This window comes from Diabrotica virgifera, chromosome 10 (genome assembly GCF_917563875.1).
Source record: "Diabrotica virgifera virgifera chromosome 10, PGI_DIABVI_V3a".
Taxonomy (NCBI): domain Eukaryota; kingdom Metazoa; phylum Arthropoda; class Insecta; order Coleoptera; family Chrysomelidae; genus Diabrotica; species Diabrotica virgifera.
This window is the reverse complement of record NC_065452.1, coordinates 48588940-48613519: the sequence shown is the minus strand read 5'-3', so window position 1 is coordinate 48613519 and position 24580 is coordinate 48588940. Positions and strand designations below refer to the sequence as shown.

Here is a 24580-nt window from a genome sequence, read left to right as displayed (position 1 = left end):
CAAAACGCATAGAAAGGAATAAATGGATTGACTACTAAAAAAAACGAGATGCAGAGGAAGAACAAATGACGACAGAACCGTAAACACCAAAAGTGACCACAAATGAAAAAGTAAATATAAATACAGACAAAGTTCGAAAAAATACTCAAAAACAATTTAATAAAGGAAAAGGACAAGCAGACGACGCTGCAAAAACTAGTCCAAAGATTCAACAAAAGAGCAAAATAAATTAATAATATATAATTTCGTCTCAGAAAACTAAAATAATAATCAGCAAAGAACCAATAAAATGTAAAATAGAAATTGATGGCATCAATATTTAACAAGTAATGGAAATCAAATACCCTGGAATTACACTGTCCAACTATAGAGTCCTGACCAATGAAGTGAGCATAGGCGCCCATACCCATGGGTAGAGAGAGGCCGTAGCCCCCTTGCTTTTTGGGTTCTTTAAACTATATACCTATTATCATCCAAAAGATACAACATGTAACGGGGAAAATCTTCAAGTGTGGCCCTCCACTGGAAATTTTTATATGGGCGCCCATGGAAGTGAGGGATCAAAAACAAAAAGCAAATAGACTATCAGGATGCCTTAATAACACTATATGGCGACGAATATTAACACTGAGATGAGGTGAAGAATTTATAAAGTCAGTGTAAAACCAATGATGACATGAGGCGCTCAGACCAACAGTGGCCTAAACCACAAATTGAACATTTTTAGATTTAATATATCAATAAAAGCAGCCACATTAAATCTTCAGATTAACGAGGGTCTACACAACCTACCCGTATATTTAGCTAAATAGCGCTGTTTAATTTATAGCGCCATTCCATAAGTATAATGGAAATGCGAATTGCATTTACCTCTAAACTTCGTTTTTGGGGTTAGGCCACTGTTGCTCTGAGCGCCTCATATATGCATCAGAAACACGACCCGACACAGCAATAACACAAGGACTACTAGAAACGGCAGAGATGAGAATCCTGAGAAGAATTACAGGAAACACAGAAGAAAATATAACGTACGTAACCTTCTATAGAGGTATCAATCCGCCAATGAACAAGCAGAATAATTGTTTTTAAAGAGGAAGAACAAGAAGAAGAAGAAGAGATATTTTAATTAGACTTGTTGCCATTCTAATATTGGTAATTTGCTTAAATTTTTTTTTCGCTTAATGCAGTGCATGTGTCATCTTGTGTAATTCAAATCTTCTTGGTTATCTGTTGGATTGTTCCGAAGATTGATGTAAGGACCCCATTTGTCATAGTCCAGAGAAATAAGGTTTTTGTCGGGACAATTGAGCAGCCAGGTTGCAAATGAGTACTATGTACCTAATACATTATAAATACAAAAATGCTCGTCAAAGTTCGGACGAGAAACTTAGTTATTAACAAATAAGGGTCAAAAATGGCAGTTTTTTCATTTAAATCGCTACAGGTAAAAATAGGGTAATTATATATATTATTTAGAGTATTCGTATTTTAGTATATCAGCCAAGGTTTAAAACGGCACTTTTTGAATTTTGTGCCGATCATTTTTTGCTTCGGAAATTGCAATAAAATCTAAAATTTCAAAAATAAAAAATGTGCTATAACTTTTGCGAAAATGGCCTTAAGACTTTCATATTGCAAGAAAAGTTGAGCCAAGCATTCCATGTAATGCACAAAATTTTTTAAGACGATTCGTCAATTAGTTTAAATTTTATTCAATTTGTTTTTCGCAAAGAGCTTTTTTTCGCAATGTTATTGTTCAGAAAACAATAATGATATAGCAATTCTGTGGAAACCACATGCAAAGAGAATAGTTATATTTTCAAAGTGTTGAAAAAAGTCATTAAAAGGTAGTTTTTATCACTCCGAAAAAAGTGTAGTAAAATAGAGTCATTTTTGGCTTATAAACAATTTGAATAGCTTTTTTAGTATTGACTATAGAGTAAATCTACTTCAGGATTTCAAAAGCTGGTATTTTTACACGAATTTTCAGAAGAAAACTTTTTGTCTAGGTTAATTAGTCTCAAAGTTAGCCACTTTTATTATTTAATTCGCAGTTACTTCTATATACATCAAATTCTCCTGTAACAGTGTTAGTTACCATGCTACTCCGAAACGGCTTGACCGATTTTTATGAAATTTTACACGTATATCGTATAGGATGGAGGAGAGGTTTTAATCTATTTTTTATACCCATAAGTTATAAGGGGGGTTGCCCCCCTGACATTTTTTTTTATTTTTTTGGACAAAATTATCTACCTTAATTTTGTATAATGTAGAATTAAAAATACATACAAACCTTAATTTTCACTCTTTTATCACCAACCCATATTTGTTAATAGCCATCTATATATTTACATCTATAAAATTTTCCTGTCGCAGTGTTAGTTTCCTTACTCCTCCGAGACCGCTTAACCGATTTTTATGAAATTATATATGTATATTCGGTAGGTCTTAGAATCGGTCGTAATCTATTTTTCATATCCCTGAGTGATAAGGGGAGTTCCCCCTAACATTTTGTACTGTTAGGTGGGGATGTGTGTACATAAAGTACTCTACAAGACTACAAGTACATACAAATTTAAAAAATTATGATCAAAATCCATCAACAAGCTCCGGCGGTATTAATCGCAGCATATGTTTGCAGAATTAGTTTCATTTTTTGAGTGCACGGATTTTATTAATTCCCCTCCATCGACCACGAATTAATTCCGTTCGGAAGCCATTTTTAAAACTTTATTAATCACTATGTTGAGGTTCAAAGTTTACTCAAATTTTACACATAAACTATAATATCTTCAACTTCAAAATAGCTCAAGTTAGGTTGCTTAATTGTTATAAACAAAGTAGCCTTCAATTAAATAAAAAAGTGGCTAACTTTGACCGTAATTAACCTAGGCAAAAAATTTTTCTTTGAAAATTCCTATAAAAATATCAGTTTTTGAAATCCTATTGTAGTTTTAGCCTACAGTAAATATTAACAAAGTTATTCAAATTGTTTATAAGCCAAAAATGACTCTATTTTAGTAAACTATTTTATGAGTGATAAAAATGACTTTTTAATGATTTTTTTTAAATGCTTTGAAAACATGACTATTCTTCTTTCATGCTGTTTTCACAGAATTGCTATATCACTATTATTTTCTGAACAATATCATTGCGAAAAAAAAGCTCTTTGCGATAAACAAATTGAATAAAATTTAAACTAATTGACGAATCGTCTGAAAATTTTTTGTGCATTGTGTGTACTGTTTGACTCAACTTTTCGTGCAATATGAAAGTCTTAAATTCATATTTGCAAAAGTTATAGCAAATTTTTTATTTTAAAAATTTTAGTTTTATTTTGCAATATCAGAAGCAACAAATGATCGGACCAAAATTCAAAAATCGCTGTTTTAAACCTTGGCTCATCTAATAAAAGAAAGATATTATAAATAAGATATTTAATTACCCTATTTTTACCTGTAGCGGTTTAAACGAAAAAATTCTCATTTTTGACCCTTATTTGTTAATAACTAAAATTCTCGTCCGAACTGTGACGGGCATTTTTGTGTGTATAATGTATTAGGTATATAGTACCCAAAAAACCCATTTGCAACCTGGCTGCTCAAGTGTCCCGAACATGGTATATTTTTGCCTTATTTCCCTGGTGTATCAGTGTAGTCGCTAACCTCCACTAAAGGAAACACCAGCAGAAGGAAAAGATTAAAAAAATGAAAGCAATTTTCAGCTTGAAAGTGATAGTGAATTTATTAAAAAGCAATTAAGAAGCTATTTTTGTGTTTGTGGTAAAACCTTTTCTGTGCAAAAGGAAACGTAGGGTGAGCGGAATTCAGCCAGTTCCCAAATTCTTCGGGAGCAGAAAAAAGATGAAGACATACTTCTTTTTTCTATTGTAAGGGTTTAGATCCGAAAGATTATGTACCGACAACTTATTCTGTACAAAACAAATCATAGAGAAAGGATCAGCAATTAACTTAGAAATGCACATCCCATTCATTAATCTCTCAAACGCCATTATCTCTTCAAGTAACTTATTCCAGTATGTATTATCATTCCTAAAGCTTGCTAATAATATTATAATAGGAAGTGGTTGAAATAAAATGCAGATATCGAGCACTGAGTTTTATTGAACCTTACCCAAGTATAGTTTCACTGCTAGAGCATCTTCAGGGGCATTTCGTCCAAAAAGGAAATATCCTTTAACATTCACAATATCGAATATCCGTAACATTCGTCTGAATGGTGGCAACTTAATTTAACATGTAACAAATACTTAACATACACTAGACGAAGGAAAAACAGATAAAATTTGATTGCCGGTACTTGGGTAGGTACTTCTACATTTTGAAGATGGAGGTACAATCATTGTACCTCTATCTTCAAAATGTAAAAGTACCAGTGGCGTGCGGTGACTTTTTCGAAAGGGGAAGCGAGTCAATAAGGATATAAAAATAAAAAAATGAATAACCATTTTCAATTTCGTTGCAAAACGAAAATACAGCCGAACCACATTCTAGTCCCATCAGAAAGTGCAGCAAGCACCTCTACCGGTTTCGAAACTTATTAGTCTCTCATCAGGAGGCACATATGCTGCTCTCCCTGATCCAACCAAAACAAACCCCAGCGTGCAGTCCCGGATTGCAACGAACGAAATGGCTGGAACTTTACCGCGCTGAGCAGATGGGACGTGAATTGTAAATTGTAGAATTCCCTCATCTTCCTTAGTCTCAGCATCCGTATGGCTTGCATATTGTAGAAGCCTCTGAGGTGTAACCAGAGAAGGTTCCCATTGTTTTCATTCTGGTGAGTGTAGAATAGCATTATGTTGTTTTATATGCCATTAGAGTGAAAACTTAGTCTTGTTGTAGGAGTTGCCGCTAGGGCATCTATGCCATTTCGTTCGTTGCAATCCGGGACTGCACGCTGGGGTTTGTTTTGGTTGGATCAGGGAGAGCAGCATATGTGCCTCCTGATGAGAGACTAATAAGCTTCGAAACCGGTAGAGGTGCTTGCTGCACTCTCTGATTGGACTAGAATATGGTTCGGCTGTATTTTCGTTTTGCAAAGAAATTGAAAATGGTTATTCATTTTGGATTTACATTTGCTCTGATTGGAGTACGAAGGGAACCATTATCGTTGGAACTTTACCGCGCTGAGCAGATGGGACGTGAATTGTAAATTGTAGAATTCCCTCATCTTCCTTAGTCTCAGCATCCGTATGGCTTGCATATTGTAGAAGCCTCGGAGGTGTAACCAGAGAAGGTTCCCATTGTTTTCATTCTGGTGAGTGTAGAATAGCATTATGTTGTTTTATATGCCATTAGAGTGAAAACTTAGTCTTACTTAGTCTTGATATAAAAATATTTTCTTAAGGTCAAGGGTCGAGCACATCCCACCTGATAACACTCTGATGCGCTACAGAGGCTCTCTATCAGCAAAGTGCTTATGTGAGACGTCCTGGGTACAAGGACTCACCCACTAAATCCTACCCCGATCAATGCGTGAGACACTCTATTCCTGCTCTTTGTAGTGACTAGTGACCGATCATTGATCTGTATTGCTTGCTCGAGCCTTGAGTCCTCGTTCTGGGCTTGGTTTCCTAAAGAAGAGTTCTATTTAATTATTTTTTATATTCCGAGGCATTTTCCACAACGCACAACTTTCAACAATATGACACTTATTTATGCTTGAGGTCTATTCTCCTCTCAACTTCTGATAATTGTTGAATGCAGTCTTTTTCAATGGACGTAAAGTTTGTCTTCGCTTGTTGAATTTCTTGTAAAACTTTTAATGCATTTTAATACTGAAAAACTTCGTTCAACTGATGCACTTGTGGCTGGGATAGTTAGTACTAATTCACACAACATGACCACTTCACACATGGACTTGTTTAAACCAGTAGTTATAAAGAAATGTCCAGATTTCTGGGTATTTCTTTCATTAATGTCAGTTGTTTCATAAACGACACATTGAGAATGCAAAGCTGGGATATCAAAAAAATGTCATTATTTAATCGTAGTGAAATAAATTCCACTGTGGGAAATTTTGATGAATTATAATTAGAAATATTAAGATTATAATATATAATTATACAAATTTTAATTAGTTAAAATTTTGAAAGCGAGAATTTATTTGTTGTGGAATATTATTAAAAGCTCTTTTGCCGACATTATCAATCTTCTTTATTTTTCTTTCATGTTCAAACCCCATATTTTTCAGTTTTATCCCAAATATTTTTAAACTGCTCTCGTTTTTTAATTATCGTATTAATAAAGTCTGCAAAAAATTTAAATCGAAATATTCGTTAAGCGAATGTATGTACCTAAGCACCCCTTAGCAGCAGTAGTAGTCAGAGCATCCCACTTTCGGAAGGCGCTCGAACGATCGCTTCCAGAGTACCAAAATTCGCGCGACTAGTGGGTGCGCTCATTGAACCATGACCAATTTTTAAACAGGACAACTGCATGACAAGCGGCGATTTTGAGATGCGCTTCTGTCAGGAGTGGATCGAATAGTTGAATTGTGTGCATATTGAGTTCGTTCCTATAATTAATATAATATAATATATATTAATACCTATTGCCTAGGTAATATGTAGATTACTTGGATTAGGGAAAAAGTTGATAATTAAGTATTAATTAATAATATATTTTATTATATCGAAGTATAGGGAAGCGGTGCTTCCCCCACTTTCATGGACGCCTCTGAAAAGTACCCAAGTACCGGCAATCAAATTTTATCTGTTTGTCCTTCGTCTAATGTATGTTAAATATTTAAGTCTAATGTATGTTATTTAAGTTAAGTTGCCACCATTCAGACAAATGTTATTAATGACATTCGAGGATACTTTCCTTTTTCGACGAAATGCCCCTAAAGATGCTCTAGGAGAGAAAGTATACTTTAACAAAACTCAGTGCTCGATGTCTGCCTTTTATTTCCATAAAATTAATAATATTATGTCTTGTCTTCAACTTACCGCATTTTCCATAAAACTTGATTGTGATATTGGTCTGGGAAGAACAAGCAGCTCGTTGCAGTTCACATTGATTTCCATAGTTGACACCATCGGAACCGCAGACAGGGCGAGAAGTTGTATGATCACCGTAATTGGGACATTTATCTGGACAGATGCAGGTTGCGTTACGACCATCTGGATTGACAGTGCAACGAGAACCAAATAAGCACTCTTTATCCCTGCAGGGATCATTTTGTTCTGCAACAAAAAAGAAGAAAACTTTAATAAAAGAGCTATAGTATTATACCAAAAAGAGTTAAGTAATTATTACTCATGTGATTTATAAAAAACCTTTCTCTAAAAGCCTTCTTAGATTGAAATCATTTGAGATGTGGCGGTGTTATTTACACATTATTTTATACTTTGTTTAAAGTAGAAAGTTGCAAATTATTTCTATATAACGGGCGTTCTTCAATATTTTAAGGAAAATACCATTTGCTATCTGGAGACCTATAAAGAAAAGGGACAGATAATGTGATGCTAGAAGGTTTGCTTTGATATTATTTAGATTCTACCAGCTCCTCTCTGCTTTCTCTGGTTGAAGGGATTTTCTTCTTCTTCCGGGACGGAGGTCGGCAATCATAATAGATATTCGGACTTTAAATACGGCTGCTCTGAAAAGTTCATTTGATTAACATCCGTACCATTTTCTCAGGTTGCGCAAACACGGTATTCTGCGTCTCCCTAAGCTTCTTTTTCCTTGAATCATTCCGTGCATAATGAGTTGGAACAATCTGTATCTCTCTCCACGTATAATATGTCCCAGATTTTCCAATTTTTTGGTTTTGATTGTATTTAAGACTTCCATTTCTTTATTCATCTTTCTCAGAACCTTTTTGTTTGTGACGTGTTCTGTCCATGATATTTTCAGAATCCTTCTATAAACCCACACCTCGAATGATTCCAGTTTTTTCATTGATGCCGCATTTAAGGTCCAAGCTTCCATTCCGTAAACAAAGTCGAGAAAACGTAGCACCTAGCCGACCTTACTCTTAGCTCAAACTTCAAATTTCTTGTGCAGAGAACTTTTCTCATGTTAAAATTCGCTCTGACTTTTCTATTCTAATTTTAATTTCCTGCACGTAATAATTTGTGGAGTTGATCATTGTTCCACTATATGCATATTGGTCTACTCGTCCGACATGGGTTCCGTTTATGAGGAGGTTCTCGTTATTTCTTTGCGTTTTAGATATTCTCATAAATTTTGTCTTCTTGATGTTAACTGTTAGACCGTATTCTTGGCTATACGTCGCTATTCTGTTCACCATTCTCTGAAGATCTTCAATATTTTAGGTTAAAATGACAATGTCATCCGCAGATCTAATGTTAAAGGAAACTTCGTTTACCTTTATTCTCAAGAGCCTTTTTTTAGGATCTCTTCTGAGTAGAAAGAGAACGCGACAATACGAATCCCTGTCTCACCCCACGTCTAACTTATTTTCTCTGACAGCTGTTGAGACATGGTAAGGTACCACAATTCTCTCAATTCGCTAGTTAATAAGCGAACCTCTCTCTGGGTTCAACTATCACTGAATAAACGCTTTTTCTCTCTATGCAATAGTGTAAAACAATTCGTTATAGACAAACCACTAATCCGCTAAAAACAATTAAACCTTGTACAAGAAGCGACCATGTGTGAAACCGGCATATGTGACGTTAATGGATATGCGAGTGGAATAGTGACCTGAGTACGATTTTTTATAAACTCAATTAGATATTGTCTGTATATTATAATTTCTCATATTTCCCCTTGAAGTAAAAACCTAATACAGTCCACAGAATTCTGAAATTATATTAACAATGTCACACAATAAGTACATGCCTTAGGGTACTATGAAACAAAAATGGTTTCTCAAACAAAGGATATCTGAAACAAAAAAATCGTACTTCATTTGAAAAAGGAAGGTTCCTTACGTGACAATTTACCACAATTTGACCAAAAAATAAAAAATAAATATTTTTTAATCATGAATAACTGAAGAAAAACGGGCTATATTTTCACAAAAATTTTTCAAATTTTCGTAAAATCTTTTTTTTTGTAATTTTTTACTAACGGTGGTAAATTGTCACGTAAAAAACCTTCCTTTTTCAAATGCCGTACGATTTTCAATCCTGAGATTAACTGCCCGCCATCGGAACTACTTTTTTTTTCGTGGCCTCAACTTTGGCGCCTTGTACAATATTAGTGTACGTGCATAAATGAAAAGAGAGATATTTTTTGTGTTCTCTAAGAGCTAGATATTAATATGTAAAAAGTGTTCATTCTTAATAAAGGTTTTGAGAACAACAAATCTTGAAAAAATGCTTATTTTTGGTCTTCTAAAGTGTACTAGTACCTTAATTGTACACCGAGTATGAGATGAGCTATGACTATTTCTTGTGTTCTGGAGGTAAGTAACACATTTCATGACGATATATTCAGTTGTCGTAATTTTGTGCCTGATTCACTCCACCATTTTTGCTACCCTGCCGGTATCAATCGGTTAATGGATTCTTTGATGTCACTTGATATCGATATGTCTATAACTTCAAAAGTATACTTCGTTCATATCTTTAGTGTCTCATTATAAAACTGATACTGATACTAGTAATAACATTAAACAAACCCTTCTATTCTATTAATGTGGAATTCTCACAGTACCCTAAACTGACAGGATAGGCTTAACAAAATATCTCGAGTTTATATTTTAATTTTTACCTATCTCTATATTTTTACCCTTTTTCTGGACGTTGGCGATCATCATTGCTATCTTGACTTTGTTTAACGCAGCGCGGAACAGTTCAGTGTTACTCCTGTTATACCACTTTCGTAAATTTTGAAGCCAGAAAATGCGTCTGCGTTATAGCGTGTGTTATTTAAAAATCTAATAACCATTTTTACCCAGTACTTCAAAACTATTTAACATATTATCCTTGTCATACTTTGCAGAATGTGTAGATACCGTACACCAGGGGTGGGCAAATACTTGTAAGCGCGGGCCAAAATGAAATTTTCAAAATGTCTCCCGGGCCGGAGGATTATACCCAGTATGTACGCTTATGTTTTTGTTGGAGGTTTTTCTCTGACCAAGAAATTTTTTTGAAAAAATACTGTATATAAAAATACTATAAGTATCATTTTAAAGCATTTGGAGAAAGACATTTGACTGTTAATAATAATAAATTGTCTTTCAGGTGTGTACATGCGAACAATTTGTTCCCAGTAAAATTACGAAATGTTTAATATGGTGCATTATATTAAGCCATAACAAGGATGCAGATAAAAAATGAACTTCAGAAATTCGATCAAGAATAGAATAATCAAGAGCAGCCTTTTTGAAGATGAGGAAATTTCTGAGTAACCAAAGATTTAATCTGCAAATCTAATATCGGATGGTAAAATGTTATGTCAAGTCAACCATCATAGACGAAATTCAAAGGAGATAACTGATCTGGTATGGTCATGTACGACTTCAATGGACGACGACATGCTGCCAAAGCAAATTTTAAAATGGACGCCAAGGGAAAGAAGGAAGAGAGGAACGCTGAAACAATCCTGGCTAGGCGGCATTCAGAAGGCAATGTCGAAAAGGAACCTTCACCCTGATGAATGCAACGACGGACGAAGCTGGAAACTGGCAACCGGAAGACGGAGAACGCTATAAAAAACCGGGATAATAATAAAAATGTTATGTCCACTCTTTTCTTCTTTATTGGATTGTTAATGCTGACTTAATCAAAAAGGCTGCAAGCTTTTGAGATGCGGCTTTTTAGTTCTGCCGTACACCCTACTAAATTATGATAAACGTTTCTAGCTACTACCAGAGTTGTACGACAGGGGACAGTGAATGGTTTACCCTTTCCGAATTCTACGCCTGTGGCGGAATTGCTATTTTAGCACAATATTTCTATTCTCCAATACTTTCTAGGTAAATAACATACTCTTTATTCGTAACGATAAAGACATTATTCTTCTTCTTCTTTTGCCCTTTAATTCGTCCAATTTTGAACATAGCCTTCCCCCAGTTTCCTCCATTCGCTTCTGTTTAGTGCTTTCTGTTTCCAGTGCGTTCCTCCTATCTTTTTAATGTCGTCTCCCCATCTCATCTAGGGTCGTCCTCTTGCTCTCTTTCCTGTCCATGGTCTCCATTGTTGTATCGTGCTATTCCACCTATTGTCCATTTGTCTAGCGTTATGACCTGCGAAGCTCCATTTTAGCCTGGCTATATGTTGGCCTGCGTCTTTGACTTTTGTTCTATTTCTGACCCAGTTGTTTTGCTTTTTGTCTGTCAATTTTACTACTAACATTGCTCTCTCCATGGCTCTTTGTGTCTTCATTATTTTATCCATGTTTGCCTTGGTCAAGGTCCATGTTTGGCATGCGTATGTGAGAATTGGGAGTATGCGCTGGTCAAACACTCTTGTTTTTAAGTATTGTTGTATTTTTACTTGTTTACTTGTTTATTGTTGTATGTTGATAAAGACATTAGTTTTCGAGATATTTGAAGTTGAAAATGCAACGGCACAGCTATTTTGATTGATGTAGTGTGCCCCTTCATTTTTAACTTCAAATATCTCGAGAACTAATGATTCTTGTTGAAAACTCGTATACTATCCTCCTTGCTTATTTCATAAATATCTTTTTTATAAGAGCTATAGTACCTTACCTAATGATCTACAGATTTACAAGTGACAAGTGCTGCAGCAATATTACAGTGTCCAGTGAACAGTGTAAACCCCGTAAGCCTCACAGATGACGCCATAAAGGACGTCGAAAGCTCGACCCAGTTAATATCGACGCGGTTCAAGCTGAAGTGAGTATAATTTTAATATTAATTCTTGTAATAATATTGATTTTAGCTTTAATTCCTTTTCAATATAGTTCCTTTTTAATACAGTTTTAAAACAACTCTCTAGTTTCAATAAGCGTTCCGTGATTAAAAATATATTTGTCATTTGTCTCTGTAATGGTGTGTACCTGTTCTGAGTTAGTGTTTTAAAAACAAGGGATTTAAATGTTTTGTGGCATTGTCCTCTATCAGTTTGTTATCATTATCGATAAATCTCCGGCGTGAAACACAAAATGTATATGGTAGCAGTTTAAAAATTGTACACATCGTTGTTTCCACAATTGATCCGACATTAAGCCGAATTCATGTTTAATCCAACATAAATAATACTTTATACCAATAAAATCCTCTCACTCTCTTCCGTTCACTATGCATCATCGATTAGTATTAGCATGAATGAAAAATGTCACACCTCCCTCGTTTATTTCACTCCCAGCCCAATGTTTATTTTCAACTGGTAAAACAACAATATAATTGACTTTTTGGAGATAAAAATATTGTTTTTTATACTCTATTATACTTTATTTGGTATTTAACAAAAAGAGTATATTTTTCCTATTCTTTGTCCTGATTCTCTCCGTTTTCGTCATCTGTGTATCCGTCCTGTTCCGAGGCATCCCGTTGGTTCTTTAAGCATTGCTTCATTTTACGATAGGTAGGTTGCTAACCTCGCCTATTAACCCTCCACTTTTATCCGGGCTTGGGACCGGCTGTGATAACTGCCAAGCTACTCGATGCACCCGATAGTTATCCCAGGCAGTCGGTAACATAATTATACCAGGAATAAAGCAACGATTCAATGAAGACAACAAAAATGAAAATGGAGAACTACTTATTAACTTTTGCTCTCAGAACGAATTTCGAATAAACAATACGTTCTTCAGACACAAAGATCAACAAAAATATACATTCCAAAATACAAGAGGACACAGATCCGTTATTGATTATATATTGACAAACAGAAACATCCACCACTCTCAAGTACTAGACATACGATGTTTAAGTGCAGCTAATATTGGAAGCGATCACAACCTAGTACTTGGAAAAATCAGAATAGAGCTACAAAGAAACAGGAAAGAAGACCCTGTTGAATGTAAGACAAGAATAAAGGTAGAACAGCTACGAGACTTGTCAACACGAGATCTATACCAGAGAAGACTGCAAAAAGTACTGAATGAAAACTACATTACAACGGATGAAGACATCGAAGAAAGTTGGAGGAAGATCAGAGATAATATCAAAATGGCAGCAACGGAAGCACTTGGAGAACGTAAGATAAGTAAACATATACGAAAGAAAAGGAGAACTCCATGGTTGTGTGAAGAAATAAAAATGAAATGCCAAGAAAAAAAAAAAAATCTACCTAGAATACAAGCCCAAAAAACGAGACAAACATATGAAGAATATAGAAGAGTACGAAATGAATTAAACTCAATAGTAAGAATGAAGAAAACAGAACATTGGGAAGCATTTTCAAAAGAGATAGAGCACGACTTTTATGGGAAGCAAAAGGAAATGTGGAAAATGAAAAAAGGTCAAAGAGCAGAGATGAAGGAATTGATAGAAGTAAAATATATTGATACAAATACATGGACAACTTATCTAAAAAACCTCTATCAAACAGCTAATCACAAAGAACTGGAAACACCAGGATTAGAATCGGATGAGAAAACATTATTAAATGTTTTGTAAATGATTAAAGAGGAAGATATAAAGAACGCCTTAAAAAGATGAAAAATCGAAAAGCTCCTGGGAAAGATGGAATAGCTAATGAACTTTTAGAAAGCGGAGGAGATAGACTTCACAAAAAACTGAATATCCTTATAAGTAAAATAATAAATACAGGAAGAATTCCAGAAGAATGGAGAACTACTCAAATCCTGGCGTTATTTAAGAATGGTGATAGGGCAGACCCCAGTAAGTATAGAGGGATAAATTTACTGAGCACTATACTGAAACTCACAACAAAAATACTTATGGAGAAAATAATGGCGTGCATAAATATATCGGATAAACAACAAGGATTTAAAAGTGGAAGATCATGTAACGATGCAGTTTTTGTGATAAGGCAAATAGCGGAGAAATCATTAGAATATAACAAACCAGCCTTTTTCTGTTTCATAGATCTAGAGCAAGCGTTTGATAGAATCCAATTAAAAGATGTGATACACCTACTATATGAGAAAAATTTACCACTGGATATCATAAAACTGATAGAGAACATATATGTAAGAAATATAATAGAAATGAAAGTCAATGGAATAATAACAGAACCCATAGAAACAAACACAGGGATCAGGCAAGGAGACTCACTAAGCCCTCTACTGTTTAACATAATATTGGATGCAATAATAAAACAAGTGAAGAAAAAAGAGGGTACAAAATGGGCAATAGAGAGATTAAAATACTCTGTTACGCTGATGACACCGTGTTAGTAGCAGAGTGCGAAGACGACCTACAAAGATTTATTGCACGAGTTCAACATTAACAAAAGAAATGAATATGAAAATATCATCCCAAAAAACAAAAAGCTTAGTAATTGCAAAAGAACCAATAAGATGCAAATTGAAGGTAGACAATCAAATTATGCAACAAGTAATGACTTTCAAATATCTGGGAAATAATATATCAGCCGACAACAATATCGAAGAAGAGGTAAAAGACCAAATAATTAAAGCCAGTAGAACGGCCGGATGCCTAAACAACACAATTTGTAAAAACAAACACCTAAGATTGGAAACAAAGGCCCGAATATATAAGTCAGTTATTATGCCAATTATGACTTACACGGCCGAAACAAGACCAGATACAAGAAAAACACGAAGATATCTGGAATCCAACGAAATGAAGATCTTAAGAAGGATTGCTGGAAAAGGACTACAGGATAGGTAAGAAGTGAGGAAATCAGACGCATATGTGGGGTAGACAATATAAATACCTGGGTAAAGAACAGAAAAGAAGAGTGGAATGAGCATATAAGCAGGATGTCTGAATCAAGGATAGTAAGAATAGCCAGGGACAAGTCACCGTGAGGTAGGAGAAGTATAGGACGCCCAAGGAAAAGATGGAATGACAACTTAGGGGCAGAATGAAAGGCACCGTTGAAGAAAAGCAGGCAGTACTGCCTATATAAAAGAAGAAGAAGAAGAAGAACAAAAAGAGACCGAAGGGCTGAGCTCTAAACTCCAAGTCTGTATTCAAAAGGCTTATAAAATAAACAAAATGATTTGTTTAATAGACTTCTACGATAGGTTGTCTTTTTAGTTTGGCATATAGCCATAAAAACAAAAAATATACAGATTTAAAGTACTTTATTGCTTTTCAAAATATGTCCCACCAAGATCGATACACTTTTGCATACGTTCAAACCAATTGGAAAAACAGTTATTCCAATCTTCAGTTGACACCTTCAAAATCGCTGTTTTAAGGGCATCGATGGCGTCTTCTGGCGACTGAAATCGCCATCCACGCATTAAATTCTTGATGTGTGGGAACGTGAAGAAGTCATTGGGACTTAGCTCGGGGCTATACGGTGGATGGTTTAACAATTCGATGTTTTAAAGCTATAAAAACTCTATTGTCTTTTGGGCAGTGTGAGCACTTGCATTGTCATGATGTATGATGATTCGCCGTTGTGTGTTGCTTTGTCGGAAGTTTCGCGATAACTTCTGGTAAACAAACGGTATATACCAGTCAGAAGTAACCGTTCTAAAGCAATTAATCATCTAAAGCAATTGTTGCAACATGACCAGATTTTGACACAAAAGGTGCGACCCTTTTCTTTGACACACTTCGAGAACGCATCGCTTTTGTTGGGTTTTCCTCATCGTGAAACATCCACACAGCGGATTGGCGTTTATTTTCTGGTTGGTAGGAGTAAATCCAAGATTCATCACCACTAACAATATTGTAAACGTTTTTGAGCTTCCTTTGTTGAACCGTTCTAATGTTTTTTTAAAACCAATTGACGCGAACCGCTTTTTGCTCTTCTGTAAGCAAATGAGGGATTCAACTGCAAACCAACTTCCTAACACCCAGTTCTGCATGTAGGATCTTTTGGATCGAGGTGTTTGAAATGCCTAAAGATGCCTCTCTCTCCCGGTATGTTACAGGCTGTCATACTTAATTAGCTGACGAACCGCATCAATGTTTTGCTGTGTGACTGATGTTTTGGGTGGACTTGGCCTGGATTCGTCGCTGAGACTGGAGCGACCACGTTGAAATTGGTAATTCCAGCGGAAATAGTTGACCGGTATTATGATGCTTCATTCCCAAACACAGAAACCATTTTAGCGTGACATTGCTGTTGAGATAATCCTCTCCGAAAATTATAAAAAATTATTGCTTGAAAATGTTCTCGGCTAAGATCCATTTTTCGACCGACTTGCTAATATCAAAAATTTACTGAATCTGCAGGACTTGCTGTATCACAATGAAACTTTTGATTTATGCCAACATAAGATTGAGGTTACGTGTGTGTAGGAAGGTTTTACTGGTGGCTCCTTCTAAGCGGCTATATAAAAAACTAAAATGACAAACCATATAAACATATAAATGGTTCCTTACGTCTTTTTCATCTTTTCATCAAATTGTCCATATTTTTTCCTTATTTAAGTAATACACAGTCATAAAAATCATAATGAGAGCAGGCCTTAGAATATTGTGGAATGTGTACTCATTGATGGATACTGATGTACAATATCTTAACAATATAGCAGATAATTCTAAAATCATATTAAAATACGAAATACATAATTACGATATTGTTTATATCGAATGTTAAATAACAGACGATCAATGTTCACCACAAATGTGGGGCACACGCATTTTGATGACACGATGACTTCTGCCAAGTAAGCAGTAAACATATTATTATACATATCAAAATATATAAAAACATATCAATCTAATAAATAGATACACACGAAATAATAGAGGCATTATTATTAGTTAGATTGCGAGATATTCAGTTAGATTTGGGGTTGCATATCGCCTGGCCTAGAGTAATATATGATGAGTGTCGTCATGAGCTGAGTACTATACATATTAAACAACTGTATTTAACAACCAATAAAGTACTGATGGGTAAATAAGTGTATTTCTGCTGACCAACCCCATACCAAGGGCAAATACCACCCTACCCCTTTATGCTGAAGATACCCTGGACAGCAAGAACAACTACTGAAGAAGTACTAAGGAGGTTCAACAAAGATAGAGAACTTTTAAAGACTGTTAAAGTCTGATAAAGGAAAATATCTTATCTGGGACATATAGTGAGGAGAAATCGATATAGAATACTACAACTGATCCCTAAAGACAGAATAGAGGGCCATAGAAGCGTAGCAATAAAAACAAGTTTTTGATTAAAAAACATTTGAGAATAGGCTCAAATGTCAAATACATGACAATTATTCTATATTCCAGAAGATCGAGAAGCCTTCCCAATGGTGAAACCCAACGTCTGATAATTCTGATATGGCACGTGAAGAAGAAGGATTATTAGGGTAAGTCGGGGATAGATGGACCACCGGTATAGACGGACCCCGTCGAATATTTCGATGGCCTATCACAGCAGAACTGCAGTCGGTATGTGTGGTGGTTGCTTTTGAGTAGACAGAACACTGCTTAGTCTTTCTCATTATTTTCACGCGTATTTTAGAAGAAAACTTAATTTGTATGTTTTCGTGAGTTGAAAAATTTTTTACACTCGACTTCTTTGTTATGTGGCTAAGAAAGTTTAAATCATTTCGAAGTAAGATCAATGATATAACTTCATTGTACACCTAGGTATTATCTTATCCTAAAACAACGTGCCTGTAACGTTATTTGTTTGAACGGGGGGCTGGTTCATCTATCCCTGACAATCGGGATAGACTGGCTAGGGAAATTTGGGATAGTTGGACCACTTATAAACCTGGGATAGTTAGACTATATCTCCTGTTAAGGCTTAACTACATCTTTAAATTAAGTATTACTTATAAAAAACCTATTTCAGATTCAAAGTCATATCCAGCTGAGTTGTTTTGTTTTGCTATAAAAAAATGCCACTTTTTATAAAAAAAGGCATGTCTTTGAGAGTAGAATGATCTGAAGAGGCCTATCTGAAAATGTAGCTTCCTCGAAGTTATTGGACAAAATACATCCAGTGCCTTGTGGAAATAAAGTTCAGACTTTGAAAGATGCCCTTGAAATTACTGGTCCAACTATCCCTATATTATGGTCCATCTATCCTGGAGGGTCCGGGATTGATGGAACAACTTATTATTTTTAAAAAATGTTTCATATTGAAAAAATAGTATATATAAATACAATATTTAAAGGAATAATGAAAGATTATCATAACAAAACATCAGAGTTGTTATTTCATAAGAACTGGGCCAATAATCAGTGAGTAAAGGAAAATGAAAAAGTGGTTCTAACCCGGAATTACCCTATTCTTTTGACTAATCGCTAACTGTTAACAGTGCAATTTTTAAAACACTAGCATAATCTTATTATGAATTGAAATGGGAGAAAAATGTATTCAAAGTTAAATTAAATATAAAAAGGGTTTACTGATTTCCCCTTTCTAAAAATTAAATAAGGTAGACGTAACTTTCTTTTATTCGTAAAATATTTAAATTAAAACTCTCCATCCTACATGTTGAAAACACTGAAATTTGGATCTCCTCTACATATTTTAATTAAAATTTTTGTTTTATATTTAAACTATTTTAATGAACATTTTTTGTCAAAATGTTAAAATTTACTTAGCTAATAGAACATATCCATGTTTTAATCAAAAACAAACCTTAATTAAAATAGTTATTGGGCAGCAACGTAATATAAAGCAAGGGAATTAGCTGCATATTAATATGCGTGCCAGTTTAACGATGACAATTTAAACAAAATAGCTATTAGTATCAAAATTAACCCTAAATTATTTACTATAAAGAATATATCATAAAACAAAAACGGAATTTAACTATTTTTAGTATAATTAACAAGTACAAATAAATAGTTACACAATTTGTTAATTTTAATTTCAGTATATATACAGTATCAGAAAGAACATAACTTAGATTAGGTATGCATTTTACGTAGTTGGAAGTAAAACAAATATATTTAAAACGGCATAGCGATATTAGGTCCCCAAAATATCTTGTCGAAAATTTAATAGTGGAAGTAAATCAAGAGGAGCACTCGTAGGGCCGTAATCTTTATTTTATCAGACAGCCAATCTGCCTTAAATGCTCTAAACTCATTCAATTGTGAGTCAAAGTTGTTTGGAAACTGTTAACATCCCTCAAGAAGTTGGCGGAACGCAACAAAGTAACTTTGATGTGGGTTCAGGTCACAAGAGAATTGCAGGAAATGAGGAAGCTGATAGTCTCGCAAAAGAAGGGGCTAATACCCCATTCCAAGGTCCAGAACCCTTGTGTGAACCATAGAAAAGCCACTTCAGAGAAGAACTCCCGACCTGGGAACTCAATCAACTACAACTACATTGGTCTAACACACCCGCACAAAGGCAAGCAAAAAGGCTCATAAAAGTGTCGCTTACTGCAACAAACCGTCTTCTCCAAATGAATAAAAAAAGATCAAAAATAGTCACTGGCCTTCTCATTGGTCACTGCCCTCTGAGGTATCATCTAAAAAAATGGGAAAATCAGATAGTGAGAACTGTCGTTTCTGTTACAACGAATAAGAAACGGCAGAGCATATACTGTGCAACTGCGTAGCACCGTTATGCAAACGACCAAAATTCCCAAAAGAGGTCAATCTAGCGCTCTCTGACATAGAAACCTAGGAGGCTCTTCATCAGAGGTTTGGCAAAATCATTTATAAAAAGTTTATTTGGATAGGGTTTTAACATGTTTAACGTGTAGCATGTATCACAGAGCATAAAAAACATTCATCCTCATATCCTTCCAGCCTAAGCTGACTGTTGCCTACAACCATCATAGGCAAAGCCCATTGAAACCTCAATATTTTGTGATGGGTTGTCCTTCTAAGACGACAGACTCAAAGACTTCTAAGACAGACAGGTTAAAACAAAATAAATATATTCGGTATAATTATTTACAGATCAAAAGAAATAAAAATAAAATATCATTCTATTCGTCGCAGCGAAGTCCTCCTCTGGATAGAGGTCTGAAAAAGAAGAGCAAAATTAACAATAACATAAAATGTTCTTACACCTCAGCACAGTGTAAGTTTGCAAAACAGTCACGCTATTCAAATATATAAATTTATCGGGAGCTCGCTCACCACGCTTGCCACCGTTTACTTATGAGCCGCAAATTACCTCACCACGGTACACCTTGCGGCTCGAGTTGGCCTGCCTTAGCTTGCGAGATAAATTCACCACGGTGCCTCGGTACTCAGGTCGGCCTGCCTAGGTCACCTCGCTTGGCTGGCAGTGGAGCCCAGAGCTGTTGCTTCAAGACTGGCTGATCTCTTCAATCAATGTGTGGATTTGCGTGAAAGATTTGGTATGCTTTATTGAAATGCTTACATTGAGTGTCCCTGTTTAGGATTTTGTCCTCTTCAGGGTTTGTAGTGAATGTGATATGTAGTCAAACATCAGACAATGGCCGCAAAAGCAAACAGTCCGAAAACACACTGGGGCAAGTGTGGTGGTCCTGGTGTTCCTGGGTTATGCCGGACGGTGGTGGTCCAGAAGACTATCAGACAACCGAGAAGAAAGAATGATGGAGTTGGTGTTGGTTCCATTGACATATGTGTGTACTGTCCGTGCTTTGCCCTCGACCAAGCTCCCTAGAAACCATTGTACGCCAACTGGCAAACCAGCGGCCCTCGTCGGCGGTCAGGAGGTGGCTTTTGAGCGCGGCGTGGACAGTGTGAGTTCGAATGCTGAAAATAGTTGCGGCTATTTTCTTGGGACGAACAGGTATAATTGTGCAATGAAGTTGGGAAACCGCAAAAAAACAACTTCTCCCTGTTCGGGGTAAGGATGAGGATTAGATGTGGAGGGTGCGGAAGGCTAGCGGGGTAGCCTCGAGGATATCTTCGTACTCAGCCGGGAGATTGCCAATGCATGATTGCATTAGAATGGACGGTGGATGTAGTTTTTTCCGTTTGGGCTTTCGGCTGCGTACGTGGCCAGAAGAAGAACAGGAACATTTTAGAGTGTTTTGGGTGTCGGATTGGGGACCGTTGATAATTTTTGTTGTGAAGTTCCTGTTCAGTGAGAGTATCCTCTCAGTGATTTTGGGGACGTTTGAAATGTTATGGATTTCGTTTCTGGGATATCTCCAGGGCTTGTAGTTCGCCGCACGCAGGATTCTACGTTCCGCTCGCAACAACATACGACTTTGCTTACGATTGAATAGGCAGTAAAGGCCTGATTTGTATTCGATGACGGGTCGAATATAGGTTTTATAAGTGTGTATGAGAGTCTTTCTGTGTGTCTTGCCAATTGCCCCAGAGAGAGGATTAAGGAGTCTGGCTCTATTTCTTACCCTATCTAAAGTTGCCTTTAGGTCTGCATCCCAGTTGGGAGTCTTGGTAAACAGGACTCCCAAGTAGCTAGCAGTCGGGCTGAGCAAGAGCCTTTCTCCCATCAAACTCAGTGGGTATTGGTCGTCGTCATTTCTGATGAGTTTGTGTGACACAGAGGGAGCGCGAAACACAAAGGTTGTTGTTTTATTCGCGTTTAGTGTGACTCTCCACTTATTGCACCATTATTCGACCACGTTCAACAGAGTCTGTGCTCTTCTATGAATGATCTAAGGCTGATCTCTGCTTGTGGCCTCCTTAAATATCCCTCTGCCGGTGTTGTTTCGGAGAAATGGAACTGAGTGGGGCCATCTGCGCGATTTGTGAAACTGGCACGGTTCTAAGTATCGATGCGTGTTCGACGTATCGGCGTATCATTACAATTTGTTGACAATGTAACATAATCCTAAATCACAACAAATGGCGGTTGTACACACTTTTTCAACAAATTTCTTTTCATTTTTTCTTGATAACGATTTCCGGAGTAGAAATCCAAACGTCAAATATTTTTAGGTCTCTTTCTTCTTCTTTTTGTGTAAAGATAACTCTGTCTGTTTTTCACTGTGCCTTCAGTAAGTTGTCATTCCATGGTTTTCGTGGTCTTTCCACTGATCATCTTCCTATTGCGGAACCATCTCTTGCCGTCCTTACTAATCTATTTGTTGTTACTCGGCTTATGTGGTCGTTCCATTCTACCCTTCTGTTTTTCACCCAGTTGTTAATGTTGTCCACTTTGAATCTCCGTCGTATATCTACACTTCTAGCTCGTGACCCGTCAAAATAGCCCGGTCAAAACAGCCCCGTCAAAAAAGCCCCGCCAAAATAGCCCGAACACAAAATAGCCTCGACAAAATAGCCCGCAAACAAAATAGCCCCGACAAAATAGATCGCACACAAAATAGCCCCGGTCAAAACAGCCACGTCAACAAAGCCCCGTCAAAATAGCCCGAACACAAAATAGCATCGACAAAATAGCCCGCAAACAAAATAGCCCCGACAAAATAGATCGCACACAAAATAGCCCCGGTCAAAACAGCCCCGGCTAAAACATCCTCTTATAAACAATTACGTAATTATTTATACAAGGTGTCCAAAAACTTTTTTTTAATTTAAATGATTTGACAAAAAGGAAGAATGTATTTAACTTATTTAATTTAAAATGCATTTTACTGTTGCCCGAAAACAGAAAGAAATGTTTATATCATAAATAAACATTGATTTTCGCTTAACTTAAATGTTCAAACATACAAGAGGCAGGGAAGACAGGACTCGAGTTCTCTGAAAAGACCATTTTTATTTAATGTGGTTAAGATAAACATCTGAATTGAGGATAATTACCATTTCCGAAATAATGAATTTTTAAGGAATGATTTCATGATGAATTCTGAAGGGAGCTTTTTTGTCGGGGCTATTTTGTCGGGGCTATTTTGTCGGCGGGCTATTATTCCGCGGCTATTTTGTCTGCAGGCTATTTTGTCGGAGCTATTTTGTGTGCGGGATATTATGTCGGGGCTATTTTGTCGGAGCTTTTTTGACGGGGCTATTTTGACGGGGTGCCCTTCTAGCTCTATCCCATAGTGTCTTACGATCGATTTTTCGAATTGTTTCCATCTTTACTGTTTCTAGCATCCTTTTTATCCTTTCTGTACCAGGTCTTGTTTCTGCCGCGTATGCCATTATTGGTATGATGACTATTTTGTAAATTTTGTAAACACTGCCTGGGGTGATTGCAGGGTGGATCGTGTAGCTCTGTGGTTACCACAGCCTGTCCCAAGCCCGGATAAGATGTGGAGGGTGATTGGCAAGGTTAGCAACCTACCAATCTTAAGAACGAATACTGCTCAAAGAAACAATGTCCAGCCTCGGAACCAGATTGACAATATGAAGACGACCACGGCATGAAATAAGTACACTCGAAAAACCTCCAAAACCCAGCTGAGAAAAACCACTTGGAACATTAGATCGCTCAACACTAGATATCAAGAAATAACCCGAGAGCTAAAAGAGTTAAAAATAGATATATGCGCTATACAGGTAACCAAAACGAAAGGAAAAGGCGAGTCAGGATTAGGCGAATATACATATACTAATCTACAGTGGAGTAGCAAAAGAAACAGGGCCAAAGAGGGTGTAGTTTTACTAATACACCAAAGATACCAAAATAACATCAAGGAGTGTCATTACGTATCAAAGAATTTTTAGGTAAATATAATAATTAAGATTATCTAAATTACTAAAGTAATTAAGTTATTGTATAACAGAAAACGAAATAATTGAAATGATAATAATATCGCTTTGAAATTTTAGGATACAATTAATACAAATCTTACAAAAACAGTCTTTCGAATAAGAAAATACAGAAGTTCCAGAACAAAAGGATATTAACACCAGTTACCTTCGAAGACACGTACATTTTCCCACTTGATATTAATAATTAATTATAGATAACTGTAATTTTCTTGAACTTGCCATGTATGAGAAGCAAAGGATTGTTTGTTCTCCCTTGTTTAAGATTATAATCAAGCATGCCGAACTCGCTGTGTAAAGGACATATAATAAAATTCCTGAGGAAGCATCAACAACGAGCCCACCCTTGTACTATAAAGAAAATGAACACAACAAGCATCTTTTGGGGGTATTTTAAACCCTTTTTATAGTCCGGTAAATTTTCAGTTTAGCAGCGGGAAAACGTATGTTTTGAATAATAAAAAATTAAGTACGAAAAATAACGAAAACATAAAAGAAGAGATGTAAAGTGTCGTGGGAGACTCCAATTTAATTTAGTAAATTTTTTAAGAAAATTTTTTATTATTTAAAAATTAAATCCAGTGTTTGATTCACGATTAGTTTACCGTGAGTATACGCTGCTATAACATATTACTTTAGCAAATTAAAATAATATACGACGACACTTTTCGATAGAACTCTTTATTGGTCGCTATACGTGTTTACAGATCTAATTTTCGTTTGCAACTGAATACTACTAAAATTACAAAACGGCTCTCGACCAGAAATCCCTGGTGTGGGGAAAACAAAAATGTCTACATATATCTGTCCTACAAAATTTCACTTTGGAAAAAACGTAATTACAAAACCGTTGAACACCGTTTATCACTGTCCTTCTCAGAAGGGGATAATAACCGCTTGACTTGCCTAACTTTCCAAATACCTACTTTCTAAAGAGGATTATGATAAAAATGACCAATGTTACCCAGAAATTATATAGGCAAGGATG

General features: G+C 36.0%; 1 protein-coding gene across 1 annotated transcript in view; it reads right to left on the bottom strand.

Moving 5' to 3' along the window:
* The window catches only part of LOC126893020 (follistatin-related protein 3-like), a 99184-nt gene that overhangs the window by 5311 nt on the left and 69293 nt on the right, over window positions 1-24580 (bottom strand). Inside the window, exon 2 of the mRNA XM_050662960.1 lies at window positions 6977-7213. Within this exon, the coding sequence (XP_050518917.1) occupies window positions 6977-7213 (237 nt within the window). The remainder of the gene's footprint in view (window positions 1-6976; window positions 7214-24580) is intronic.